This window comes from Phaethon aethereus, assembly GCF_964289735.1.
Source record: "Phaethon aethereus genome assembly, chromosome: 20".
NCBI lineage: Eukaryota > Metazoa > Chordata > Aves > Phaethontiformes > Phaethontidae > Phaethon > Phaethon aethereus.
In genome coordinates this window covers 12929331-12953017 of record NC_138596.1, presented here as the reverse complement: position 1 = coordinate 12953017, position 23687 = coordinate 12929331, and the positions used below count along the sequence as shown (strand labels likewise).

The following is a 23687-nucleotide window of genomic DNA, read 5'->3' as shown; positions in this document are numbered from 1 at the left end:
GATCCCTGGTATCATTAAATGATTTATGGCTCTGCTACAAATTCACAGAATCACAGAATCACAGAATCACTAAGGTTGGAAAGGACCTTCAAGATCATCAAGTCCAACCATTAATCCAGCGCCACCACGTTCCCTAAACCATGTCTTGAAGCGCCACATCCACACGTTTTTTGAACACTTCCAGTGATGGTGACTCCACCACCGCCCTGGGCAGCCTGTTCCAATGCCTGACCACTCTCTCAGTGAAGAAATTTTTCCTAATATCCAAAATAAACCTCCCCTGGCGCAACTTGAGGCCATGTTTCCCTTAAGAAGAAATACCTCTAAAAAGTGGCAGTCCCAGTGCTACAGCTGCTGTGTTTTGTTATCCTGCCTCTGTGATTCTGAGTTACAGCGTTAGTTCCAATGCAGGTCTTAATCTGGGAGATGCTGTCCCAAGCCATCTTTTAATAGGCACCACTAAGCGCAGCTGAATTTTTTTATCCACCAAGTACTTCAGAGATACACATAGAAAAAAACCAAATTAATTCCTTCTTCAGGTAGTTTACAGGTTCATTGTACTAGCTAAAACTTATATGAAAAAGGGAAAAGAAAGAGAGAGAAAGCTGGAAATCGGTACATTAGCTTTCTAATTTCTACATGGTCACATCCTAGGCCTTGAATAATGCCCTTTCATAGTTAAAGGCATGTGAAAGAGCTATCTTCTCACTATGCCTCAGCTCTCACATCTTACAAAGCTGCAGTAGAGACTTTACCTGAGGAACCCAGTTCTTAACCAGCACTTGATGACTGTGGACTTTTACAAGGTACCATGTCTCAGTTCACAAATCAAATGCATTTACCTTTGTACAGTACATAAAAGGACTGTTCTCCTAGATGTCTGTAAGATGTAAACTTCATGTGGAAGGGATTTTAATGTGATCTTTAAATTATATCCTCTGCTTCCCCACGATACGGGTAGCTCTCCACTTGCCCTCCTTATAAACAAGGTTTCACTTTTAACCTTACAGTACAGTTTGATACAGCACCTTGTTAACATTCATGATTAATGATGAGTTATACCTCCAGAGTGTTGTATCCCTGATGAGGGATTCTCTGGGAAGGTTTCCTTGAAGGGGCACCCGACAGTGATAAATGAGGGCAACATTCATGGGAACATTCACACTGTTGCCATAAGCACGTAGGACAGAGTGGACTGAAGTCTGAATCACCTTTCGTGGATCAATTATCATTTTCCTGGGATTGATTACATCTTTCCTGTCAGGCTCTCTGTGAACATGCTGTAATATGTTAACACCCGGCACAGTATTCCAGTATGAAATGTTGAACATTTGAGTAGATACAGTTTCTGGGAAGATATGGTTCTCAAAGAGGAAAATGCCAGTCCCTGGGTTTTGCTCCTGAAGACTGCTCATCATTGTTTTCCAGTCTGGGTGCTTAAGGGGAAGAATTATTTCATCAGCATCATTAAGAACCACAAACTTGCTCCTCTGCATGTTACGGTATATGCAGTCATTTAGAGCTGCGATTTGTGCATAGTAGCCAATGTGTGTTCCATCTTGCATAAAGTGCCATTTAGAAGAAACCTTGAGGTGTGAGTTTATTGGCCAGGGAATTATCTCTACAGTTCCTTCTTCGATATAAAACTTCAAGACTTTTTCCATCAGATGGCTGCAATTGTTCTTATAAATCACCACTTTCTGCACCCCAAGAATCTTATACATTTCCATACTCTGTATAAACTGCAAAACATTGTTGTAATTTCCAAACATGGCAGAGATGCATACAGTAAAGTCAACAGAAAAGGCCTCAGCCTTGCGGTTTTTAATTTCAAACCTTGGCAGCTGGTCAGTATTTCCATGTGGAGACTGATGAATTGATACATGTGTCGGATCGCAGTTTTCGGGTTCCAAACAAACTATATCTGCTGCACCGTAAGGAAATCCAAACCTATCGGAGTGAACATCAATTTTTGCTTTTGATAGATATATCTTTCCGTTGGGCTGACAGCAGAACCAGCAGTACAGTTGTTTTACATCTTCATGGTGAACAATCCCAATTACACGAGTGACTTTGCCTTCTCTGTCATCAAAGTATGGGGATATAATAAAAGTTCTGTTATCTTTTAATGCTGTTATTGTGCTATTGGTAATTTTCCCTCTACATCTGCTACCCTCTTGAATTACTTTTGGCAGGTGTGAAAGTCTCTGTAACCTAAGGTAAGAAAGTGTGACCATTGAAGTTAGAGTAACAATGCACACAGCAGCAGCCAAGTATGATTTTTTCCCACCACACAACATTTTGAATGTATCTAAATGTGGATGTGAATTTCTTTGTCCTTGCACTTTATGCTGCCGCATCTGCAGAAAAGAAAATATGTAGTATGAGACAATATTGACTCATGATCATTGCTCAAGAGTTTCACAAACAAGATGGGGGGGGGGGAGCAAATGTCTATCATTGTGCACTGATTTAATCAGAGACCCAGCCACTGTGCTTTTATGAAAAATCAATCACAGAACACACCTTTAATGGGATGGACGATACTGTATGTGACTCTGAATGCCTCTATACGCTGGATGTTTGGAACAGTTTCTGTACATGGAGGGCTCTGTGAGAGAATATGAAAGAGGTCTATATACAGGAGAACAAAAAGCCGTTAATCATTATTTTCTGTAATCCAAATTTTAGGACATCCATTTAAATAACTAGGCAGTAATTTTTAAAGCAAAACAAAAGCTTTTTTCTCTCTACACAGTGTATAAGTAAATTATACACACAAAAAACCCCTCAACCAGACTTCTCACAGACAAGTTAGAGGCAGATATAAAATTAAATGAATACAGAATTAATCAAGTTCATAAAAAACACGGCAATTGTGGATTGCACATGATGGTCCAGATAAAATCTCTAATGTATAAATTCCCTAACTTGCAGTTCACCACAGATGAGACAATACATACAGAGGAAGGTCAATTCATACAATTCAGCAGAAGACAGGTGAAATCTATGGGGGTACAAAATTTTACAAAACTTTTTCTCAATTATCAATCAATCAACTGTACCCTACTCAGCACTGTACAAAGCAGGGCTTGCAGGGAAGGTCACCTCATATTCTGCTTGCTAGAGATCTGGGCCTCCTCACACTGCAGTAATGCTGGCTCAGCTCCTGGCATGGTTTGGGGGTCAGGTCTTAAACTCTTGCTGCTGCAGGAGCAGATAGACATCCCTGAGTACCTGGATGGCCAAAGTCTTTAGCAGCACTCATGTGCTAGCAAGTGTTAATGCCTGACAGGGAGCTCATGGCACTCTCAAGCAGTAATTTCTGCAAGTGGAGGTCAGATTAAAGTTTCCTCTAAAATTCATCTTTAAGCATCCAGATATGATCCATAAACAGTAAGGTGACAGCAGGTCTCTTCAAAGGCCTGCTTGTACCACAGAGATTCCTGGAAGAAGAGTGCCCCAGATTAATCAAATTCATGTTAGGTCAGAAAACTGGACTGGTACAAAAGAGTATCCCCAACTGCCAGCAAGAAGTGTGGGGTAAAATGCCAAGATGGAATAAACTGATTCTACTGCACAAGATGAAGAAAGTTGGCATGTAATTGCTGCATAAAGCCAGCTGCTGAGAAAAAAAATCATACCACTTAAAGACCCAGATTTCCAGCTATATGTTTCACAGCTAAAGAGGTAGCAATATCATAGGTGTAGCAGATTCGGAAGATTCTCATATTTCTTGCCCTTTCATTTACTTCTCAAGATGCTTAATAAAATCACTTAAGTGCTTAGTAACTAAGTATCTTCAGAAAGTATGCACATGCCTAATATCTAACAATATTTCTTCCAAAGCATATTACTCAATCTATTCTAAAATAATAATTAAACCTAATATTTCATACTTTTTCATGCATTTCACACATTGTGTAAAGCTATTTTGAGAGTCTCTATCTCAATACTGGTTTATGATGGAACAGAAAACTAGCATTTTCAAAGAAAAGTAAGAAAGATAGCTACAAAATTAGAAAGAACCTAAGTCCATAGTTTTGATCCAGATACATACTCAGCAGCTTCATAACTTCGGAAGTGCCTAAATTCACTGGCAACTTCTCTGCTTGGCTTAAAAAATTCTCCTAGGGTCTGGTTTTCTTCTTAAACATGTATTTTCCAATCAGTAAAACCTAGCTTCTGAATACAGCAATCTAGCTTCTGAATCTCAGCTGAGTTTAGGCAAAAAATAATTGCCCATGCCTTCAGAAAAATATGCAATATTTTCACAATTGCTCTTTCCTGAAAAAGCAAAGTAAGGAGAACTACGATCACAACATACCCCTTAAAATCACCCATTTGCCAAGGCTGATATGATTTATAGCAGCCTTTCCTAGCTACCAAGAAATTGCTTTACAGACCAGAACAGTCATTAGGCACCAGAAATCTCACTACATCACACTAGGCACAAAGCAAAGAGCAGAAGCAGACAGCACTGACTCTTCTGTCTCTGAAATGGAGAGTCCCCCCAGGAAGTCCTTACAATTTAGAGTAGAACTAAAATACATAGTAAGAGCATGCTAGAGTCACACAACTTCCTGCTGGAGATTTGTGACTGAAAACAACTCAAATTTTCTAAATCTTTTTATTAGACATTCTAAAGTCAGACAAAAAGTTTTCCATGAGGATTCTTATTCCCAGGTTGTTGTATGTTTTAGCATTCTTACAACAGGTCACATTTAACTTTTTTTCTTCGGTCTTATCTATTTATGACTTAAAATATTGTTCAGTCTTATAGAATAAATAGTTTTTACTAAAGAAATATCAAACCATGTCACCATTAAATAATAAAATTAATTTATTACCTGTTATGTCTTCTGCTTTTGCTAGCTATAAATAATGAACAATAAAAAATATCTTTTCAACTGTGGTTTGAACAGTGAACATCTGAAGGGAAAAAGTACCTTTTAAAGCAGATAGCTGAGTGAAGTTCTGTTCAGTCCTCCATTTATTTTTTGTTAAGGTATAATCTACAATTTGCTTATTCTAACCAGAAAAAAAACTTAAATATTTAAGATAAATTGCAGGAATTGTTCAATACTGAACAACACTGAGGAAAAAAATGCTGGTATGATACCTAAGACACTTGCCAACACATTTTATTTGATGGGCGTCGTTCTTTAAAGTCAGTAACAGCAGCCACACCTACCAGAAAAACAAGTTTTCCTTCTCTTGAGCAAAGCATACAGTTGCCTCCCAAGAACTTAATTTAATTACAAACTTGAGTGTGGAGTTGTTGAAACAAATCACAGCTAGGCGCTTGGGTGTGATTGCTTAAGGTTGCTTAAGTTTCCTTCTGGAAATTAATCCTGCATGTTGATATATCCACAGTTCCCACAAATACTTAAAGAGAACTAGAAAAATACACTGTATATCTATTTCCTGGGCAATCATTTTTTTCGTAACATATTGTAGGCCTAATTAAAATAGGTAAATACTGAGTCTGACGAGGAACTGTGAGAGTTTCAGAGGAAACAACAGCAGGTTCTAGAAGCAGAGGAAAAGAGCAAAACATAGAACTGAAGACACATCAGAACAAAGAATCTTAAAGAAAAGTAAGAAATGTAATTATTTGAGGAGCAAAATTCATGCTTTTCCCAACACGTGACTCATTAATTTTGATCCCTGAAATTAACAGCACAGATATGTAGTCAGAAAATATATGAAGTCAGATTAATTAGGAAAATTACATTTATATTTCCTCATTAGAGTACTTGGCAAATGTTAACTTCAAAAATACGCTTCCAGTGTATTTAAAAGAGTTTATTTTATAATAACAATAATAACAACAATAATTCATTCCTGTTTTGTGTCTTTTCATTCCAATTACTATTCATGTAGAACATGATACAAATTACGCAGATTTGCTTTAACGATAAATTTAGCTAATGGTATCAATGGCTACTTTGCACCAGTTTGTTCTTTTTCAGTATTCCCCTTAATAGTAAAGACCCTTTCTTCCTCCCTATTGCATTTATGGACTGCAGTCATTATCACCTCCTAGTCTTCGTATTTGCTACTTTTTCATTAAACAAGACAGGCTTTTCTAACACCACCTCATAAGAAACACTCGTCCTTGCTCAGTAGCTTCTGTGCAGTTGTCCCAGTTTCAATTAATCTCTAGCACGGGAGACCAGAAATCTCTGTTCTTTGTGCATTTGTACATGACAGTGATAAGCCCTCATCATTGCTGGAAATCTTCTTTCATAATGCATGCTAGGATTATATTTTTTGCAGATGCATGTCATTGCACATATACATCTGAGCTTGTCATCAGCCAAAGATTAATACCTCTACCCAGTCCTTCAGCCAAGTGCAGTTACACAATGTGTTTCTTCTGAAGCAAGGTCATAGTAAAGAGCTCTTGTTCCAGTTAGAATCACAGATTCGTTGAAGGGTTTGGGTTGGACAGGACCTTTAAAGATCATCTAGTTCCGGCTCGCCTGTTGTGGGCAGGGACATCTCTTACTAGATCAGGTTGCTCAAAGGAATCACATTTCACCTTTTCTTTTTTTTTTCTGTCATAGTCCTTCTAAAATCTATGCTAAGACCTTGTATGTGACCAAGATGGCACTTAAAAACTGGCGTTTACGTATATCATCCTTTTTTACCCCCCAGTCATGCTTTCTTTTGCCACATTGTAGCACAATGCTCATGACACATTTATTAAACACCATTATAGGTTCTTCAATAGTTTGTCAGTCTTCTTAGAATTTTGTAAAGGAAATTACTCTACTCTGTATCACCTTCCAGCTGGAATGTTGTTTTTACCTTTGCTGTACAACTTGTATTTTCAGACCTTCTTTTCCATCTTTAAGCCTCCACAATTAGTATTGTCCTTACTAACAGGTGGAACAAAGTGCTAATTTAGTTCAAGAGCCATTCCTAGATCATTATTAATCTCCCCCACATGTTCTCTGCATTGTAGCCTTCCTTTGTAATTTGTTTTCTTTGCATTGAGACGACTGAAGACCGTTTACGCTGCTCATTTCAGTATTTTTGCAATGTCTACATTAAGTTTAATTTCTGATAATTCTCAGTTTATTACTTTATCTCCCGATCTGGGGTGAGGATAAGGGACAATTGACAAGAGGTGACTGCAAAGTTTCAGCCGCTAATATGCAGTATGAGATTCAGTAGCATAAGAACAATAAACAGCCTAATCCTTGGTTTATCCATGGTCTAACTAAAAAGCCACCACTAACAAACAGACTTATTTATAATTTTTTGGAAAAAGTTGTTCTCTATCCTCTGCTTTACGTTTTTTGCCAAAAGTAACAACACAAACCACTGGTGCTTAAATAAAAATAAAAATTCCAAAGACTAACAATCATTTACCATCTTTATCTACAATCATCTGTTGCTAATCTTCTAATAGCTTGTCTTTTTCAGAAAGACTCTTTGAAACACCAGTGTCCTTCCTCTCTTAATCTAAAGTCAGAAGCATATCATCTGAAGGATGCAGTATTATTCCACTATTCATAAAATATTGCTCTAAAAAAATCAAGCTGGCCATTTCTATTCTAAATACAAGGAAGGTAAGCCAGACCAATATAGTGTTGCCATATACTTAATTTGTGCCATTAGAAGTAATACACCACACACTTCCCTGTACATTCATAAACTTCTCCATTATAATCTGCTGTACATCCCTAAGACAAATTTCTCCTATTGTAAACAATTAGACTTTATATCCTTTGAAAAGAAATAGATCACACAAAATAAAAATTGCATGACAACATTTAAAAGATTGTTATTTCAACTTTCTGTCTTTTATACTGTATTTGTTTTAGCTGGGACAGAACTAATTTTCTTTGTAGTAGCTCTCAGGGTACTGTGTTTTGGATTTGTGACCAAAACAACGTTTAAAACACACTGATGTTTTAGCTGTCGTTGGACAGTGCTTACACAGCATCCAGGCCTTCTCGGTTCCTCGGGCTGCTAACGCCCGCCCCCCCCCGCCCCCATCCCAGGAGTAGGGCCACACAAGAAGTTTGCAGGAGATGCAGCCAGGACTGCTGAACCAAACTCACCACAGGCCTATCCCATACCATACGATGCCGTGCTTATCAATAAAAGCCGGGGGACGAAGCAGGAAGGGGAAAACACGTGACGTTATGGCATTTGTCTTCCCAAGTCACCATTACACGTGATAAAGCCCTGCCTTCCTGGAAATGGCTAAAAACCTGCCTGCTGATGGGAAGTAGTGAATAAATTCCTTATTTTGCTTTGCTTGTGCACAGAGCTTTGCTTTACCTGTTAAATTGTCTTTATGTCAACCCACGAGTTTTCTCACTTTTGTCCTTCCGATTCTCTTCCCCATCCACTGTGGTGGGGGGGTGGTGAGTGAGTGGCTGTGTGGTGCTTAGCTGCCTACTAGGGTTAACCCACAACACACACAGAAACCACTCGTTCTAGGACTTATGCATTCTTTAAATCTAAAACTAAACACCAGGCTTGGACTGTATACAGATGAAGACTCAAAACATTGGATTGTACAATTAATATATACCTTTAACTTACCGTTACGTGATTAGCACCAGTAACGAAAAATAATGCTACAGCTGACCACCATCTTATTTCCTATTTCTTGAGTGGACATAAAACCCCGAGCCGGTCGAGCCTCTTCTGCAAGTGATGCCAGTTACGGGAGCCTGCGCAGGAGCCGCAGCCTGACACCCTCCTTTCTCCCAGCAGTGTGACCAGACGAACATGCCGACAAGCAGCGCGCCTGTCTCCCTGCTCCCACATCCCGTGGGTTCGCCTTTCCCGGCGCGGGCGGAGGGCAGCGACGCCTCCGCCGCCGGAGCCCCGTGCGAAAAGACTGCGAAAGCGGCGCGGCGCGAAGCTGGGCCGGCGCTACCGGAGCCCTCGCGCCCCCGCCCCGGCTCCCTCTGCGGCACCGAAACCAGCAGCCGCAAGACCACCCCTGTGCCGGCTACGCCAGGCCCTCTGCCGCTGCGGCCCGGGGAAGGGCGGGGACGCGCGATCCTGTCCCCTGCCGCCCGGAAAGGTGGCGGCAGCGGCGGGCGGGAGAGCGAGGGGCGCGGAGAGGCCCTGTGGGCCCCCACCCCCGCCGATCCGGGTGGAGTCGTTCGCCCACACCCACGCACCGGTCGCCCGAGGCTGAACTGTCGGCGCGCCGGGCCATGCTGACGCTGCCCCACGGTCACTGCGCACTGCGCCGCTACCGGCGGTCCACGAGGGCCACCGGGCAGCGGCTCCGCTAGAGCGCCGCCCCAGGAAGGTGTCGGCGAGCAGCGGGGAGTCGGCCGGCGGCGGCGGCAAGCCCGCGGCGAGCCGCGCTCCCCGGGGCCAGCCGCTCTCCAAGAGCGCGCGGCCGCGGCCTGCCCGCTGCACCGCCCGCGCCTCTGGCCGCTCCATGCGAATTACCGTCGCTCCCGCCACCACCGCAGGTTCCCCGCGGCATTCGTCGGGGAGGCTCCGCGCAAGACCGCGAGGCGCGGCGACGGGGCGGCCAGCCCCGAGGCGCTGACGCAGGCAGGGCCGTGTCGCAGGCCAGCGACGGGGCGGGGCGGGCCAGCAGGGCCACCGGGGGAAGCAGGGCCGGCCCGCCCCGCGCCTGGCCCGGACAGCCGGCAGCGCCGTTCGCCCCGGTCCACGAGCCGCGCCCCGGGGGGACCCTCCCGCACACGGCACCCCAGGAATGGACGGCAGAGACAGCACATGTGTAAAAGAGAGACCGCAATATTGCTGTACCTTGCTGGAGGAGGTCCCTGGGCTCGGCCCCAACGTTTAACTGTCAGTTCGTCTAATTAACTTATGTAATACGGAGAAACACAAGCAAGCATATTATCAAAATGCAAATCAATTTTAAAAGAAGGTAAAGGGAAATTTGATAATTACGTAATGATAAAATCCAGTCGTTTACACCAGTACTTTTACTTTTTAGAGACAGCAACTGCTAATTGAATCATTCCTACAAGAAAATACAATGTTGGCATTCACAGTAGTTCTATGGAGGCATTTTTTCTAGTGCTGAAGGACATAAATTAGATAGATACATTTGTTTCTGTGAGTAATAGATGATCTTAAACAGGCAGTGCATTTATTGTTGGGGAGAACATAGCAATAAATGCCTATTGCAACGCCTTTAAATTTCATTACTGCGCTTAAAATTGTAGCACACCCAACCCAGTTAACTTGGAGAGCAAAAGATGTATAATGTATAATGTATCTCCATGAGGATGTATCACAGGTATGTCACACCAATTTCCTGCAAAGACATATAACAACAATGTCATCAGGCTCTTCCCAGCCATGTGCAAACACCTCGAGCATAAAGTGGACTGAGGTCTCAACAAACCTTCTTCGTTTCAAAAAACTCCTCCCTGGATATGTTGATTCAGTTCACAAATCAAATGCATTTACCTTTGTACAGTACATAAAAGGACTGTTCTCCTAGATGTCTGTAAGATGTAAACTTCATGTGGAAGGGATTTTAATGTGATCTTTAAATTATATCCTCTGCTTCCCCACGATACGGGTAGCTCTCCACTTGCCCTCCTTATAAACAAGGTTTCACTTTTAACCTTACAGTACAGTTTGATATAGCACCTTGTTAACATTCATGATTAATGATGAGTTATACCTCCAGAGTGTTGTATCCCTGATGAGGGATTCTCTGGGAAGGTTTCCTTGAAGGGGCACCCGACAGTGATAAATGAGGGCAACATTCATGGGAACATTCACACTGTTGCCATAAGCACGTAGGACAGAGTGGACTGAAGTCTGAATCACCTTTCGTGGATCAATTATCATTTTCCTGGGATTGAAAACCTCTTTCCTGTCAGGCTCTCTGTGAACATGCTGTAATATGTTAACACCTGGCACAGTATTCCAGTACGAAATGTTGAACATTTGAGTAGATACAGTTTCTGGGAAGATATGGTTCTCAAAGAGGAAAATGCCAGTCCCTGGGTTTTGCTCCTGAAGACTGCTCATCATTGTTTTCCAGTCTGGGTGCTTAAGGGGAAGAATTATTTCATCAGCATCATTAAGAACCACAAACTTGCTCCTCTGCATGTTACGGTATATGCAGTCATTTAGAGCTGTGATTTGTCCATAGTAGCCAATGTCTTTTGAATCCATAGAAAAGTGCCATTTAGAAGAAACCTTGAGGTGTGAGTTTATTGGCCAGGGAATTATCTCTACAGTTCCTTCTTCGATATAAAACTTCAAGACTTTTTCCATCAGATGGCTGCAATTGTTCTTATAAATCACCACTTTCTGCACCCCAAGAATCTTATACATTTCCATACTCTGTATAAACTGCAAAACATTGTTGTAATTTCCAAACATGGCAGAGATGCATACAGTAAAGTCAACAGAAAAGGCCTCAGCCTTGCGGTTTTTAATTTCAAACCTTGGCAGCTGGTCAATATTTCCATGTGGAGACTGATGAATTGATACATGTGTCGGATCGCAGTTTTCGGGTTCCAAACAAACTATATCTGCTGCACCGTAAGGAAATCCAAACCTATCGGAGTGAACATCAATTTTTGCTTTTGATAGATATATCTTTCCGTCGGGCTGACAGCAGAACCAGCAGTACAGTTGTTTTACATCTTCATGGTGAACAATCCCAATTACACGAGTGACTTTGCCTTCTCTGTCATCAAAGTATGGGGATATAATAAAAGTTCTGTTATCCTTTAGTGGTGTTATTCCATCTTGAGCAGGTTTTCCCCTACAAAGTTGACCTGTTGGACTGGCAGTTGTTGCCTGGCGGAAGATTTTTCTAGTTATGTTATTCTGTAGCTGAGGATCTTTCCAGGAGCAGATTAAAATGCTTGCAAAAATAAGAATACATGCAACAATAGCACAAATATGTTTTTTTCCACAGTGTATCATTGCTGAATTTCACAATTTGGAACTTAACAGACCTTTACACTCAGTCTTCTAGTCACTTTCTCTAAAACAAAACACACAAAAAAGCACACTTTCAGTGATTTCCCAAAAAGAAGTAATGTTTTGTATCAAACTGTATTCTCTTAAACACAATAGCTACTGTTTTGATACTTCAGACTTTAATATGAAGACCTGACTTTTCATACAGTTTTGGAAAAAAATGGAGAGATTCTCTGACACCTCCTCATTCCAAGCTTTATTATATTTTACTCTACAATTGGGCCCAGTGCAACAGTTTCAGCTGTTTTGATATACAGTAATGGTAATATAGTGTACAGAGGCCTGGAAGAAATTTTATGTTAGTGAAAACACATACTCCTTATCTTTCAGTATTCTGAGAAGCTTGTAAAACTATAGAGTTATCTTTCCCCCCCTTTTTCCTAAAAACTGTGCTGTGAACACAATTTCAAAGTGCATTCTTTTGTACTGGGTAATAGTAGTCCTGTCACAGTCTCTCAGCGTCCTGATTTCCAGGTCACAAAGAAAATGTGTTCAGAGCCTAGTGTGTTTTCAGACCCTAGTAGGATCCTATGGTATTCCATATTATCTAGGAAAAGAGGTTTGAAAATAATTACTTTTTCACTTGTTCAAGTGGCTAAGATTACCTTAAATTTAATTGTTTTTGCCACTGAAGATGCCAAGTCTCAGACCATAGTTCTAAATTGGCAGTTGATTTCAGTAGGAATTTGTCTAAATACTGTGACCCTTCATTGGGACCACATGCACTACTGAACTTTTTAACCTTCCCTTGGAAACTTCAAGTTCTCCAAGATGTTACAAATCGCACTACAAAGCAAAGATTTTCAGTATACTATAAGAGCTCCATATTTACACGTGCTTAAGCCATCAAGCAAATGTAAGGCAAATTAAAACAAAACCAAACTAAACCAAACCTTGCTTTATTCTATGAGTGGCCATGTGGGCGTGATATAATGTGACACATCACAACAATACATCAGAACAATTAACCATTGTCTGTACCATTCGTAGGTGTTCTGTCCTCTCCTATACACTCAATCTCAGCTGAATAACAACTGCTTTCTAATTATGCACAAAACTGGCACTTCAGTTGCAACTCTATTCTGACTTCAGAGTACTAGGTTTGAAGAACACAATGAAAGCACTGCTGCCTGGTGTAATTTGCAAATCCAAGAAGTTGCTCAGCTGTTCTTTTTCATTTTTTGACCCCCAAAAATGTGAAGCTATACTGAATGATGTATAATGACCCATTCTTCAAAGTGAAAATCCTGTGTTGCACTCTGCAAATTGTCGTGTAAGCTGTACACCTTCCTCTTTCATGCAAGTATTGGTATTCACCAATTTTAAGATTACATTGCATTTGCAGAATAGTTTTTCATATATGCTCACAAAGTTTAAAGAAGCTACTCAGTTCTGCAGATGTCTCATCTGCTTTAAATACTTCTAATATTGCCTCCTCAATTGACCAATAAAATTCAAATATGCATTGTGTCATTAGCTCACTAGCAGCTAAGCAGGACCTTGCAATTGATATTTACATAGAAAAGATGACAATATATGTAAAAGTACAGCTGCATCATCTGTTATCAGTTTGCACCAAAAGTTCTTCAAACACTTATTGTTATTCCTATTTTTGGATTGCAAACCATTTACAATTACTAACATGCTCCCTATTAAAAAACTAAGAAGAAAGAATATTTGAGAGTGAAGTGTTTTTTTTTTTTTTCATGAGAGTATTAATTGGGAAGTGGGATTGAAAAATGCTTACAGAGAACTTCACGGGAAAAAAAGAACACAAAAGAAAAAGAAGCAAACAACAACATGGAAAAATAGTCTGTTCAAGTTCTAGGTTTTTTGTTTTTTATCCACAATTGCGCTTTTTTTTTTCCTTCCCCTCTCTCCCTGCTTTGGAGGTGGGATTTAGCTCTCAGTGTTCTCTTGGAATAAATCAACAGAATTCTTCACAGAGATGGGAGTAGGTCTGAAGATTGGGAGGCACGTAACAAAGACAGAGGACAGGAGCTTCAATGAAGTCATAAAAATAGAGTAGATTATAGGTCCAATCTTCCCATCCAAAAGAATAACAAAGTGACTAAGGAAGGCAGAGAAAAGGCAGAGAAAAATCAGAGAATCCTGATACTAACTTTTCTGGGTTGGATGATTTACTGCATAAGAGATGGGAGAAATTTACTAAAGGGTGAGATGAAAAAAAGCACTAATAAAGTTCCTCATCATTAATGTCTGTTATGTTTCTTTACAGAAATACAGGGTCCAGGTTGGTTTATTTTTTTTGATACGATGCTAAGTGCAAAAATCATTACACTGTTCTGGTGAAATATATTTTCAACTGGCAGTCTTACACCGGGCAGCAATACGCCTTGAAAATTTCCTGTTAAATTAGACTTGGGAAATACACAGGAAAATTGCATTTTTAAGATTTAAGAAATATTAGAATACTAGTAGTCTCTTCCTGCAATAAAGACCTCATGTTAAAATCTACTCATGGCAAGTACTCTCATTTACCCTCTCTTCCTTTTGGAACACCGCTACTTTCTAGCCAATGTAAAAAGAGAGCAATTCCTGTATATTCCTCTGCACAGAAGTCTCCATTTTAGTTTTACATGCAAGTTACACAAAGCAGGAAGTTCAAATGTTCCCTTGCATTTCACGTCTTCTAGGTGAAACAATCTGTTGACCATTTTTAACTACATGCAAATAAACTTTTGATATCATTGCTCTTCACAAATTTTTTTACGCATATGTTGCCCAATTTGGGCAATGCAAATTAATCCTAATAGCTTATTTTTAGACTAAGAACAATCAGTAGTTGTAGCATGCTAAAAGCATTATTAACCACTTGATCTGGAAAAAAGTAAATTAGCATTCTTCTTAGAAACCAGAGGCCTCCTAGGGCATGAACAATGACTGTGAGTAAAACTTTACAGACAGGGACAATAAAGAAACAAGTAAGTCCCTTTCACATAAAGAAGTCTATTAAAAAAACTAGAGACATGTAGAGATCTATAGAGTCTGTTTAAATAACCTACTGTTTTCTCCTCAAAGAATTGTTTAGTTTCTGGAAACCTCCAGTAGCTGCTAACCTTCACCCCGTTTCTGTCTTTCATCTTGACCTGCTCAAAGGAAGATTAGTTGATACACAAATTTTCCAAGAAAGTGATGGCACCAGTTCCTAAATATGAACTATGATTTTGGGTTCAAGCTTGTGCCACCTCTTTTGGAATCCACAGGCTGCAACTGCTAGCTGATGTCCACTGGACCAGGTGACTAAAACTACCAAGTCTCTCTTTTTCTAGCTGGGATCATTTAAAAAAAAAAAAAAAAAAGCAGCATCTCAACTATTGTCAGAGCAATTTCTGACCAGAAATAGCCACTGTCATTCTGAAAAAGGATAATACATGTGGCGTTATTAAAAGATACTTATTGTACTGCTTTGTACTGTCCTTTGTTCAAATGAACATATGCTGAAAGCCTCATTTCATGTAAGAGGACATTCCAATGTTGAGCAAATGACCACTGTTTCACCGTGTCTGGTATCACTACAGTTTCTGTTACTGAAGAAAATGTTTTGTGTGCTCTGAAACAGAAAAATATCTCTCCTCTTTAAAAGAGGTGTTTAAAATATGTTAGGACCTTCTCTGCCCGTTTAGGTTAATGTCACTTGCAGTACAGAGAAGAAAACGGAAGATGATATTTTACGGCAAGGTATGTTATATCAACAAAGTTAAAGAAACTTATTCACACAAAACAATAAGAGCCTTGCTTTTAATAACTGTTTTAGTGAAGATTTATAGAACACTGTCACGCACTTTACCTGAAACAGTTAGACAACACCTCAGCATTTTTCAGTTGTTACGTAAAGAGAAAATAATGGAGTCCATATTTGTTATGTGCAGTCTTGATATTTCACCAGAACGCGCAAAATCATACCCTCCTGAACCTAAGAGGAATCAAACCATAGTGTATTTACTCACAGTTTCAAGCCTCTTTGTCTAGCACTTCATGCTTTCCAGTGCTCCAATTCGGCCTTATGCTCCCACTGAAATGAGAGACCTTGCAACCTTGCTCGTTCCCCAACATCTGCTTCCTCTACAATTATACTAGTACTTTTGACCGTCTGTGGGAAATCCCGTGACTTGGTTGGCTTCCTGTACAGCGTATCTGTTTGCTTTCTGTTCTGTCACTTTCTCAGGTAGACAATTTTGACTTAATTGAATGATACATTCTTCAGTTGACGTTTATATCATCCCAGTCTCTCAACATTCATATTTGTTAATTGGGAGAATGATAGTTGATAATTTTCTACTATTTATCTAGATCAGGATTTAAATACTTCCCATTAGATCAGCTGTAACCTAATGTGTTTTAACAGTCTAATCTGAAATAGCCCATTGTGTTTTTCAGAGGAGCTTTTGGGTAAGCTTAGTCCTCTATTAAGATTATCTCTTTCACTTTATAATGACACAAAATCAACACAGCAATTGTGTGCACAGTTGTGAGACCAGAAAATAAAACTTAGTATTTAATCACCTCAACCTTTAATCTACCACAGCAGGTGTCTGAAATAGTAGGTGGATATAACTTGAGTCAACACTTGATTGGCTGATGGAGCTGTATTAATAGCTAATATAAACACTAACTTAAATGGGAGGAGTAGACTGGGCAGGGAGACATGCAAAAGAATAGAACAATTTGGGGGGGGGGGGGCAAACTGGATTTGCCTGCTTTATTAGCTATTTAAGCTATTTAGAGAGAAAAACTCTCCCTTTCTCTTAATAGGAATGTGGTGCTTGCAATTAAGTAACTTTTATTTCTATGGAAAGACAGACATCTTGAACTGTCTTAGAGGGGAAAAGGGAAATTGCAGAGGTGACTTGATTACAGCTGAAGTATTTTGAAGGGGAAATTCAAATTGTATCTACTCAGCAATGGTGATTCGTGACTAAGGAATGATCTGGCATGGAGGGCAAGAAAGCCTAACTGCCGAACGGGTTAAGCTGTCTGGGAGCAGGAACACCAGAAACAGAATGACTCCACATAAGGGAGAAAACTCTCCCTTGCTGATAAGATAAGAAATGCTGCAGCAACTGTCACGTAATGATTGATCCATGTAAGAGTGCTTAGCAGACACCTTTGGCCAGCAGAACTCACACTGGGGCATGGACTCAATGCTGGGCTGAGGAGCCCATGCTGACGCTCACAGGATCAGTGATGCAAATATATATAGGGAGTTGGCTTGTGTCACATCTTTGCAGACTCCTTGTAGAATTGCTGGAACTCTGTCCAATACACTGTTCATTAAATCTCTCCATAATTAAACACAAACATGTGCTTAATTCACTTGAAGGGGAACAATAAAAATGCCCCAACAATTTTTACTGTTATTTATGTTTGCTTGTTTCTCTACCATCACGTGTCAGCACAGCCATGGGAAAATAAATACAAATTAATCAACAAAAGAAATTTGTAGTTTTCACCTACCTCAGAAGTTCTTCAACATTGTCTAGAAGAAAAACAACCAGAAAGAACTGTCCACCACTGTTCTTGCCCAAAGTGAGGCTGCCTGTGTTACATGGTTGTGCCCTTTAGTTAATGAGCCTCCATGCAACAGTAATGTTAACAAATCCTTATACACTTTTTTTTTTCCCCCCAAATAAAAAAAGATAAGAACAACTAAGCTAGCTTCAGGAATCCATCAGTAGCTTTGATACTAAGCAAAGCAGTTTATTACATGACTAATATCCATTTCCCTTTACTACATGTTGACTTCGCTCAATATTAGAAATTCTGATCCTCTTTAAGAGCACACTTTGTCAGCTGAACCACTAGGTCAACATTTTCAAACATGAATGTTGTTAAATTTCCTCGAATTCTAAAAAATATTATTATTATTTATCAAGTGCTTACTGGAGTTACTTCCAAAAGGAGTCTGAATTTATGCTTGCCTTTCACTTCAAAAGAAGCTAGGGGGCAAGGGAGAAGAGGAAGTAAGAAGCACGTAAGTGTTTCTGACTTGCTTATCTCATCTTGCTAACACACCTTGTATTGATGTGAACCATAACACAGAAAATCAACTGCCAGTTGACTTTTCTCAGAAAGCAGTTTTAAAGCTCTGACAGATCATGCCTTTCATTATAAAAGCTTTTCAAAGGTTGAAGAAAGTTGCCAGTCACTCATTTATTTTATTTGAATGCTATTGTTGTAACTGCAGGTATTGATATGAAAGTGGTATGTCATGACTTGCCTATTAAGTGTTTCTGAGAGAGAAGCCTGTACAGTAGCTGCAGTACATACTGCTCATTACTCAGTAGGGCTGAGGCTGTCATTCTGGTTCCAGAGATTGTTCAGGTGCTAGACACACAGACTGGAATAGGCCAGATTTAATTGGTTAGCATGTGTAAGCCTGTGCATGTGAGTTGATGGAACCAAATTGCTAATTCCTGGGAAAAATGGTGGACATAAAGTGTTTAGTTAGCAATGCAGCAAAATATTCCCTGTGTTCAGCTTGTTGTTACTGCTCAGCAGCATAAGCAATAAATGTCACTAAGAAGCTATCATGACCTGTGAATTTCTCATTTACGGAAAACAAAGTTTTCAAAACCACACCAATAAATAACATTTTTTCCCCCAGTTATTGCTAAATTTATAGGTTATAAGAGGTTTGGGTAAGGTTTCAAAATGTTTTTGTTTTTTAAAAAGGCTTAGAGTGACTAATATTACAGCTATCTAATAATAATTATAATCTTCAGTAGGCTAACAGCAAGAGGAACCCCACCCTAAAAGCACTACAGCCGTCTTGTTTTTTTCTTCCTGAGTGGATTCAGGTTGTTAAGCACTTGAGGAGCAAGGGCTGCAGTGTACACACAGTGACTTCTAGAGAACTTTCAGGCAAACACTGTAGCCACCTGACTGGAAATCTTAAAATATCAACAAATCTTTCAGATTTAGTGTGAGAACAAGAAAAGTCTGCACTAAGACAATTTTAACTAGCTGTCTGCGGCCTTTCTGTGTGCAAGAAAGATTAATATTCAACAGAATTTTGTCAATTAAATTTGGCTGCCAACTGAGTTTTCCTAATAATCAAATTTTAGTAATTTCCCTACACTAATAATTTGCATTTACATAATTCAAAAGGAAATTAAATACTTGGTGCTATCTTATCCACTCTGTTGTATTTTATACCATCTTGCATTTCTTGTGTGTTTTATTTAATTGTACTAAAATTCTCTAGGTAATAATGACAATGGAATTTATAACACAAGTGGCACATTCTTCTTTGGTGACTGCAACCAATACGTATGAACTAGAGAGGAAACCTTGGGAGAAACAAAGGTGAAATTAGTTTATACTTGTATCATACAAAATTATCAAGATGAATGACGTAACACAGCTGGGCAGCAGCTTCATTCTCATCTTTTTCTTTCATATTCATTTTGCCTTTTATCTAAACAAAAAAGTGTGATTTTTCTTGCTAAACAACCTGCTTCAGATAGTTAACCAACATACTATCACCATTCTGTCATTGTTTTCTCTTCCTGTACATAACAACAGCCCACTCTCTGCTCATACTCTCTCCCCACACATCTGTTCCTGCAAAATCCTCCTAAGCTTCTGGTTTTAGAAATGTTTAGTATTTTTGCTAGGGGGAAGCACACATTTTTGCTTCCCTTCTCCTCCTTTTTTTTTTCTTCAGAAGAGGCATAAACTGGGCCTAGAATTCAGAGCAGCTATGGAAGCCTCCATTTCTCAGCGTAGAGACAATCACACAGAACGTAACAGTAGTGACTAGTGGCTCTGCAAGCCACAAGGAGCTGGGACCCGAGGGGGAGAAGATGGCTGGCAGGGTAGGGGCCTCAGCAGCCAGGGGCCAGCCCCTTGGTACCTGAGGTGGGCAGGGCTGGCCATGCTCAGGACCACAGCCAGGTTCAACCGCCCAGTCCAGACCACGCAGACAGTCCATGGGATGACACAGGTCTGAGGCCAAGCTGGAACGGCGACCCACAGGTCCGGTCCGGTCCAGTAGCTGCTGGGCAGAACCAAAGACAAGCCAGGAAGCCAGTCTGCTGGCCAGGGGCTGGATCCACAGGGCCTATGGGGCATGGACCTGAGCCCCTTGGGGCATGGCTCAGGCAGGGGCTGAGGGCCTGAGCTGAGCTTAAATGGGCTCCTGGGCCCACGGGCAGGCGTGGGGGGGGCCCAGGTGGGGCTGGGCAGGGCCATTAGGGCAATTAGTACCCACAGAGCCCTGACAGAATGCTTTAAAAAGGTACTTCCTTTTTAACTGAGGTACAAGAACTCAATGTATATGCTCATCATATAGACCAGTTACTTAAAAAAAAAAAAACAACGAAAAACAAAACCCAACAAAAACACCACAAACCCCAAAAAACCCTAACCACCCAAAATATACTAAATCACCAACACTATGACAAACTAAAAAATTATTAGAAAAAAAGTCTTTCACCTTTAAGACTTTACATTTACCTTTATACAACTCTACCACAACACCAGAGCTGCAGCAATTTGCCCTGGGAACTGTGGGTTTTCCAAAGGGTTTGTGCTCATGCCTGGAGTCCTCTTCTGCTTTCCTAAAGGAACTGTGTCATCTCATAGATGGAGGTGACTCCAAACTTCTATACTTACTTTTGACTTCCAATTTCTTTAGCAGTTTCTTAGAATCTCCATTCTGGGAGGTCTCTTCTCCTGGGCCCTATCATGATATCAGAAAATTACTAAGCTGAAGGAAGAGTGGGAGTCAGCAAGAGGGGTGGGTGTCTCTCAGTCTGATCCTTTGTGACTTCCTGTAAATAACCAGCAGAAGGAACCAGGCCATTGTGAATTGGACTTTGTATCGGTATGTCTCTCTTTCCTGGCACAGCTTTTCTTTGTGGCTTCATTAATTGTTAATTAACGAGGGAAAGAGGAATGGTTGAACACGTTAAAAAACATCCCGAAATACACTGACAATTTTCCAGTATTTCTGTGGAAATGGAAAGTTCACTGAGCATTTCTGTTTATTCTGCCTAGTAAAGGGTAAGAGAGAAACAATGAGGTTCAGAGACAGGTAAGAAGGGAGGCTAAATGGTTCACTTAAAGACACAAAGGAATCACTTGGCTCATTTACCTTAAAGCATAGGCAAAGAAATTAGCTCATGAGAAAGACTTACAAAATAGTAACTAGAGGAGAACCCGCCCACCCCGACCCCCAGCCCGCTTAAGGCCCTTTCTTCTCTCATTCCCCCTTTTCTCAGTTCAAAAATTCAGCAAATTTAGAGAACTTTTAAACTCAGACATAATCATCACATAGTGGTCTTTTCAGGGCTGATGGAGCCCTATGCCCTTTATAGTGCATGCTAGGGTGGCAGTTGGGCGTAAGCCCAACTGTGAATTGTGTTCACTGTCTGTGTGTGCATGCTCCCCATCACCTCTCCCTTTCCATAAATATATAGGGAAAATACTACACTGCTTTAGCAGGCCACCATGCTAAAGACTTAAAATAATTGCAACCAGCAGTTTAAAGTCCTGTTATAACTGCCAAATACACAAGACACTGCAAAGTAACCTTGACCGGCAGTGTGTTAAGACTTGGTGTGGGTGTGTGTAACCAGAAAATATATATGGATATTGGAATTGTAATCTGCACAGTGTAAGCTTGCTACAGACCACATCCTTGTCTCTCAGTATAGATACATTCCTTACACTTTTAAATTTGAGTGGATAGATGGATGCTAAAGAGTACAAAGGTCAAGCAAAGAAACCTGACTAAAAGCCATGCACGTACCCAGAAATGCTTTGCTTGTATAGTACATTCTTGCCTTATTTCCCATTTTGCCTTGCTGTTTCTGATTTGGTTTTGCCCAATAGTTTTTTGATGTAACACCTGAACCACCTTGGAATATTACTATACCTTACCTAAAACTCCTGCTACCATTACAGAAATTTACAGAATGCTTGACTACAATATGCCTTTGAGCTTAAGATAATACTTTCGTTAATAATTTATGTAACAAAGATAAATTATGAAAAAAACTCTTTAGTCCCCTGCAAAGCTTCATTTGGGCACCAGATAACAGGACAGGAGAGAACTACCTTGCAGTTTGAATAGTGCCTAGTGGCAGGTACAGGATTCCTTGCTGCTTCTTAGAAGGCAGCTGAGCCCAGCCACTAATGAAGTTGGGCTATCAGACAGCACCAAGCTTGTTTTTCATCCAGACACTGTTATTACCCATGTTTTAACAATGGGTACAGGACTTGCTGAACTTTGTTTCTGAAGAACCAGAACAGGATTTCCGTGATCTTCCACATGTAGTTATCACCAGCTGAAAACTTACATAGTCCCCAAGATTTAGTAAGTCAAGGGCTGTGCTACCACTTTGCCACATTTCTGCACCCGAATTTTGGGTAAAAAATCCTTGTCCAACAGTAAAGCTCAATCTATGCAGCATAACACTCATTGAATGGTAAGGAAAAGAAGCAGAGAAACAAAAAATTTTTTTTACTTTCAGCTCTATAAGAAAACAAAATGAGTTAGGAAAAGAAAAATGAAAAAAAAAAAAGTACAAATACCAATCTTTCTATGTTGTAAAGATTAAACAGAAACAAAACCATCTAGGGAACCACCCACCATCAGAAATCTAAGTAACAGCAAAAGTTAAATACATCTCAAGAGACATGACTAAAATCACAAGCATTTTAAAGAACAAAATTCACACAAGCCCAAACCCAATCTTCTCTAACTACTGAAATAACATTTCAGACACAGAAGAATTAGGAAGAAAAAGTACCTTTGCAAACATCTTCATCTAGACTGCCTGTGTATCACAGTGCTAAAGGGTTACAGTTGAAAGTATATCTGTCCTAAAACAATTCATCACTGAGACAGAACCTCAGCAAGCTTATATAGCTGCAGGGAGAACTGCAAGATATCAGCATGGTGATTTCAACTGCCATTAGGATGATCCCAGTTTTACAGAGTCATATTAATTATTAACTGACAGCCTTCACTTAGCCACCATCTGAGTTCACCCTGGGTCATACATACCCTATCTCAGCATCAATCCTTTTTTTGTTTCCTACCTTTTATGATGTTGCAGCGTGCTATGTCATCCTCCCTCCAAAGCGAAACATTTGACAGAAATAAATGTGCTCTTGCCATACAGTAGCCATGAGTCAGGGGTTGACACAGAAGTTGGTAGCTCTGGCATTAAAAGATCTCCCCCTTCCTTTGCCTCCTCAGAGCACATAGAAAGCAGCAAGACAGAGGCAGCTTGATCTTAAAAGACATCTAAGGAACTGGATAGCCACATGTGCTCCAGAGATGCTTCCCCTAATGGTTAATCAGCACATTCACTGCTCGGGAATTGCTAGATCTCCTCTTAACATTTTCCATTTTACTGCTAATTGAACATAATTATCCCATTGGATACACAGTCTTTTGCACCTCTGGAGATGGAGCATGCCTATAAGAGATAACATGAGCATGGAATCAGGCTAGGTATTAAGACAAGAGCAGTGCCAAGGGCAGCCTCATGCCATGCTATGCCCTTCCCAGTCTTTCTGCTGCCTGTAGGGCTTTTATTAACACTAGCAAGCTCATGACTCATCTTGGGGAAAGACACCTGCATTATTCCCATGACACAAATTCAGAATAATGGTATGAATCTGCTCAGCCTACTTTGTTAGAGGTGAGTAACAACTTCTGTCTGGAGACTGCT

The 23687-nt window shown here is 40.3% G+C and overlaps 2 protein-coding genes across 2 annotated transcripts; both read right to left on the bottom strand.

Moving 5' to 3' along the window:
• Positions 1-1004: 1004 nt before the first annotated feature.
• On the bottom strand, positions 1005-2237 carry LOC309412281 (beta-1,4-galactosyltransferase galt-1-like; the record flags this gene model as incomplete). The annotated part of the gene is made up of 1 exon (XM_082009153.1): positions 1005-2237. The coding sequence occupies one exon, from the start codon at positions 2235-2237 to the stop codon at positions 1005-1007; it is 1233 nt and encodes a 410-aa protein (XP_081865279.1).
• Positions 2238-10599: 8362 nt separating this feature from the next.
• On the bottom strand, positions 10600-11945 carry LOC309412055 (uncharacterized protein; the record flags this gene model as incomplete). The annotated part of the gene is made up of 1 exon (XM_082008850.1): positions 10600-11945. Exon 1 carries the CDS (start codon positions 11917-11919, stop codon positions 10600-10602), a length of 1320 nt encoding a protein of 439 aa, XP_081864976.1. The 5' UTR covers positions 11920-11945.
• Between the last annotated feature and the right edge of the window lie 11742 nt (positions 11946-23687).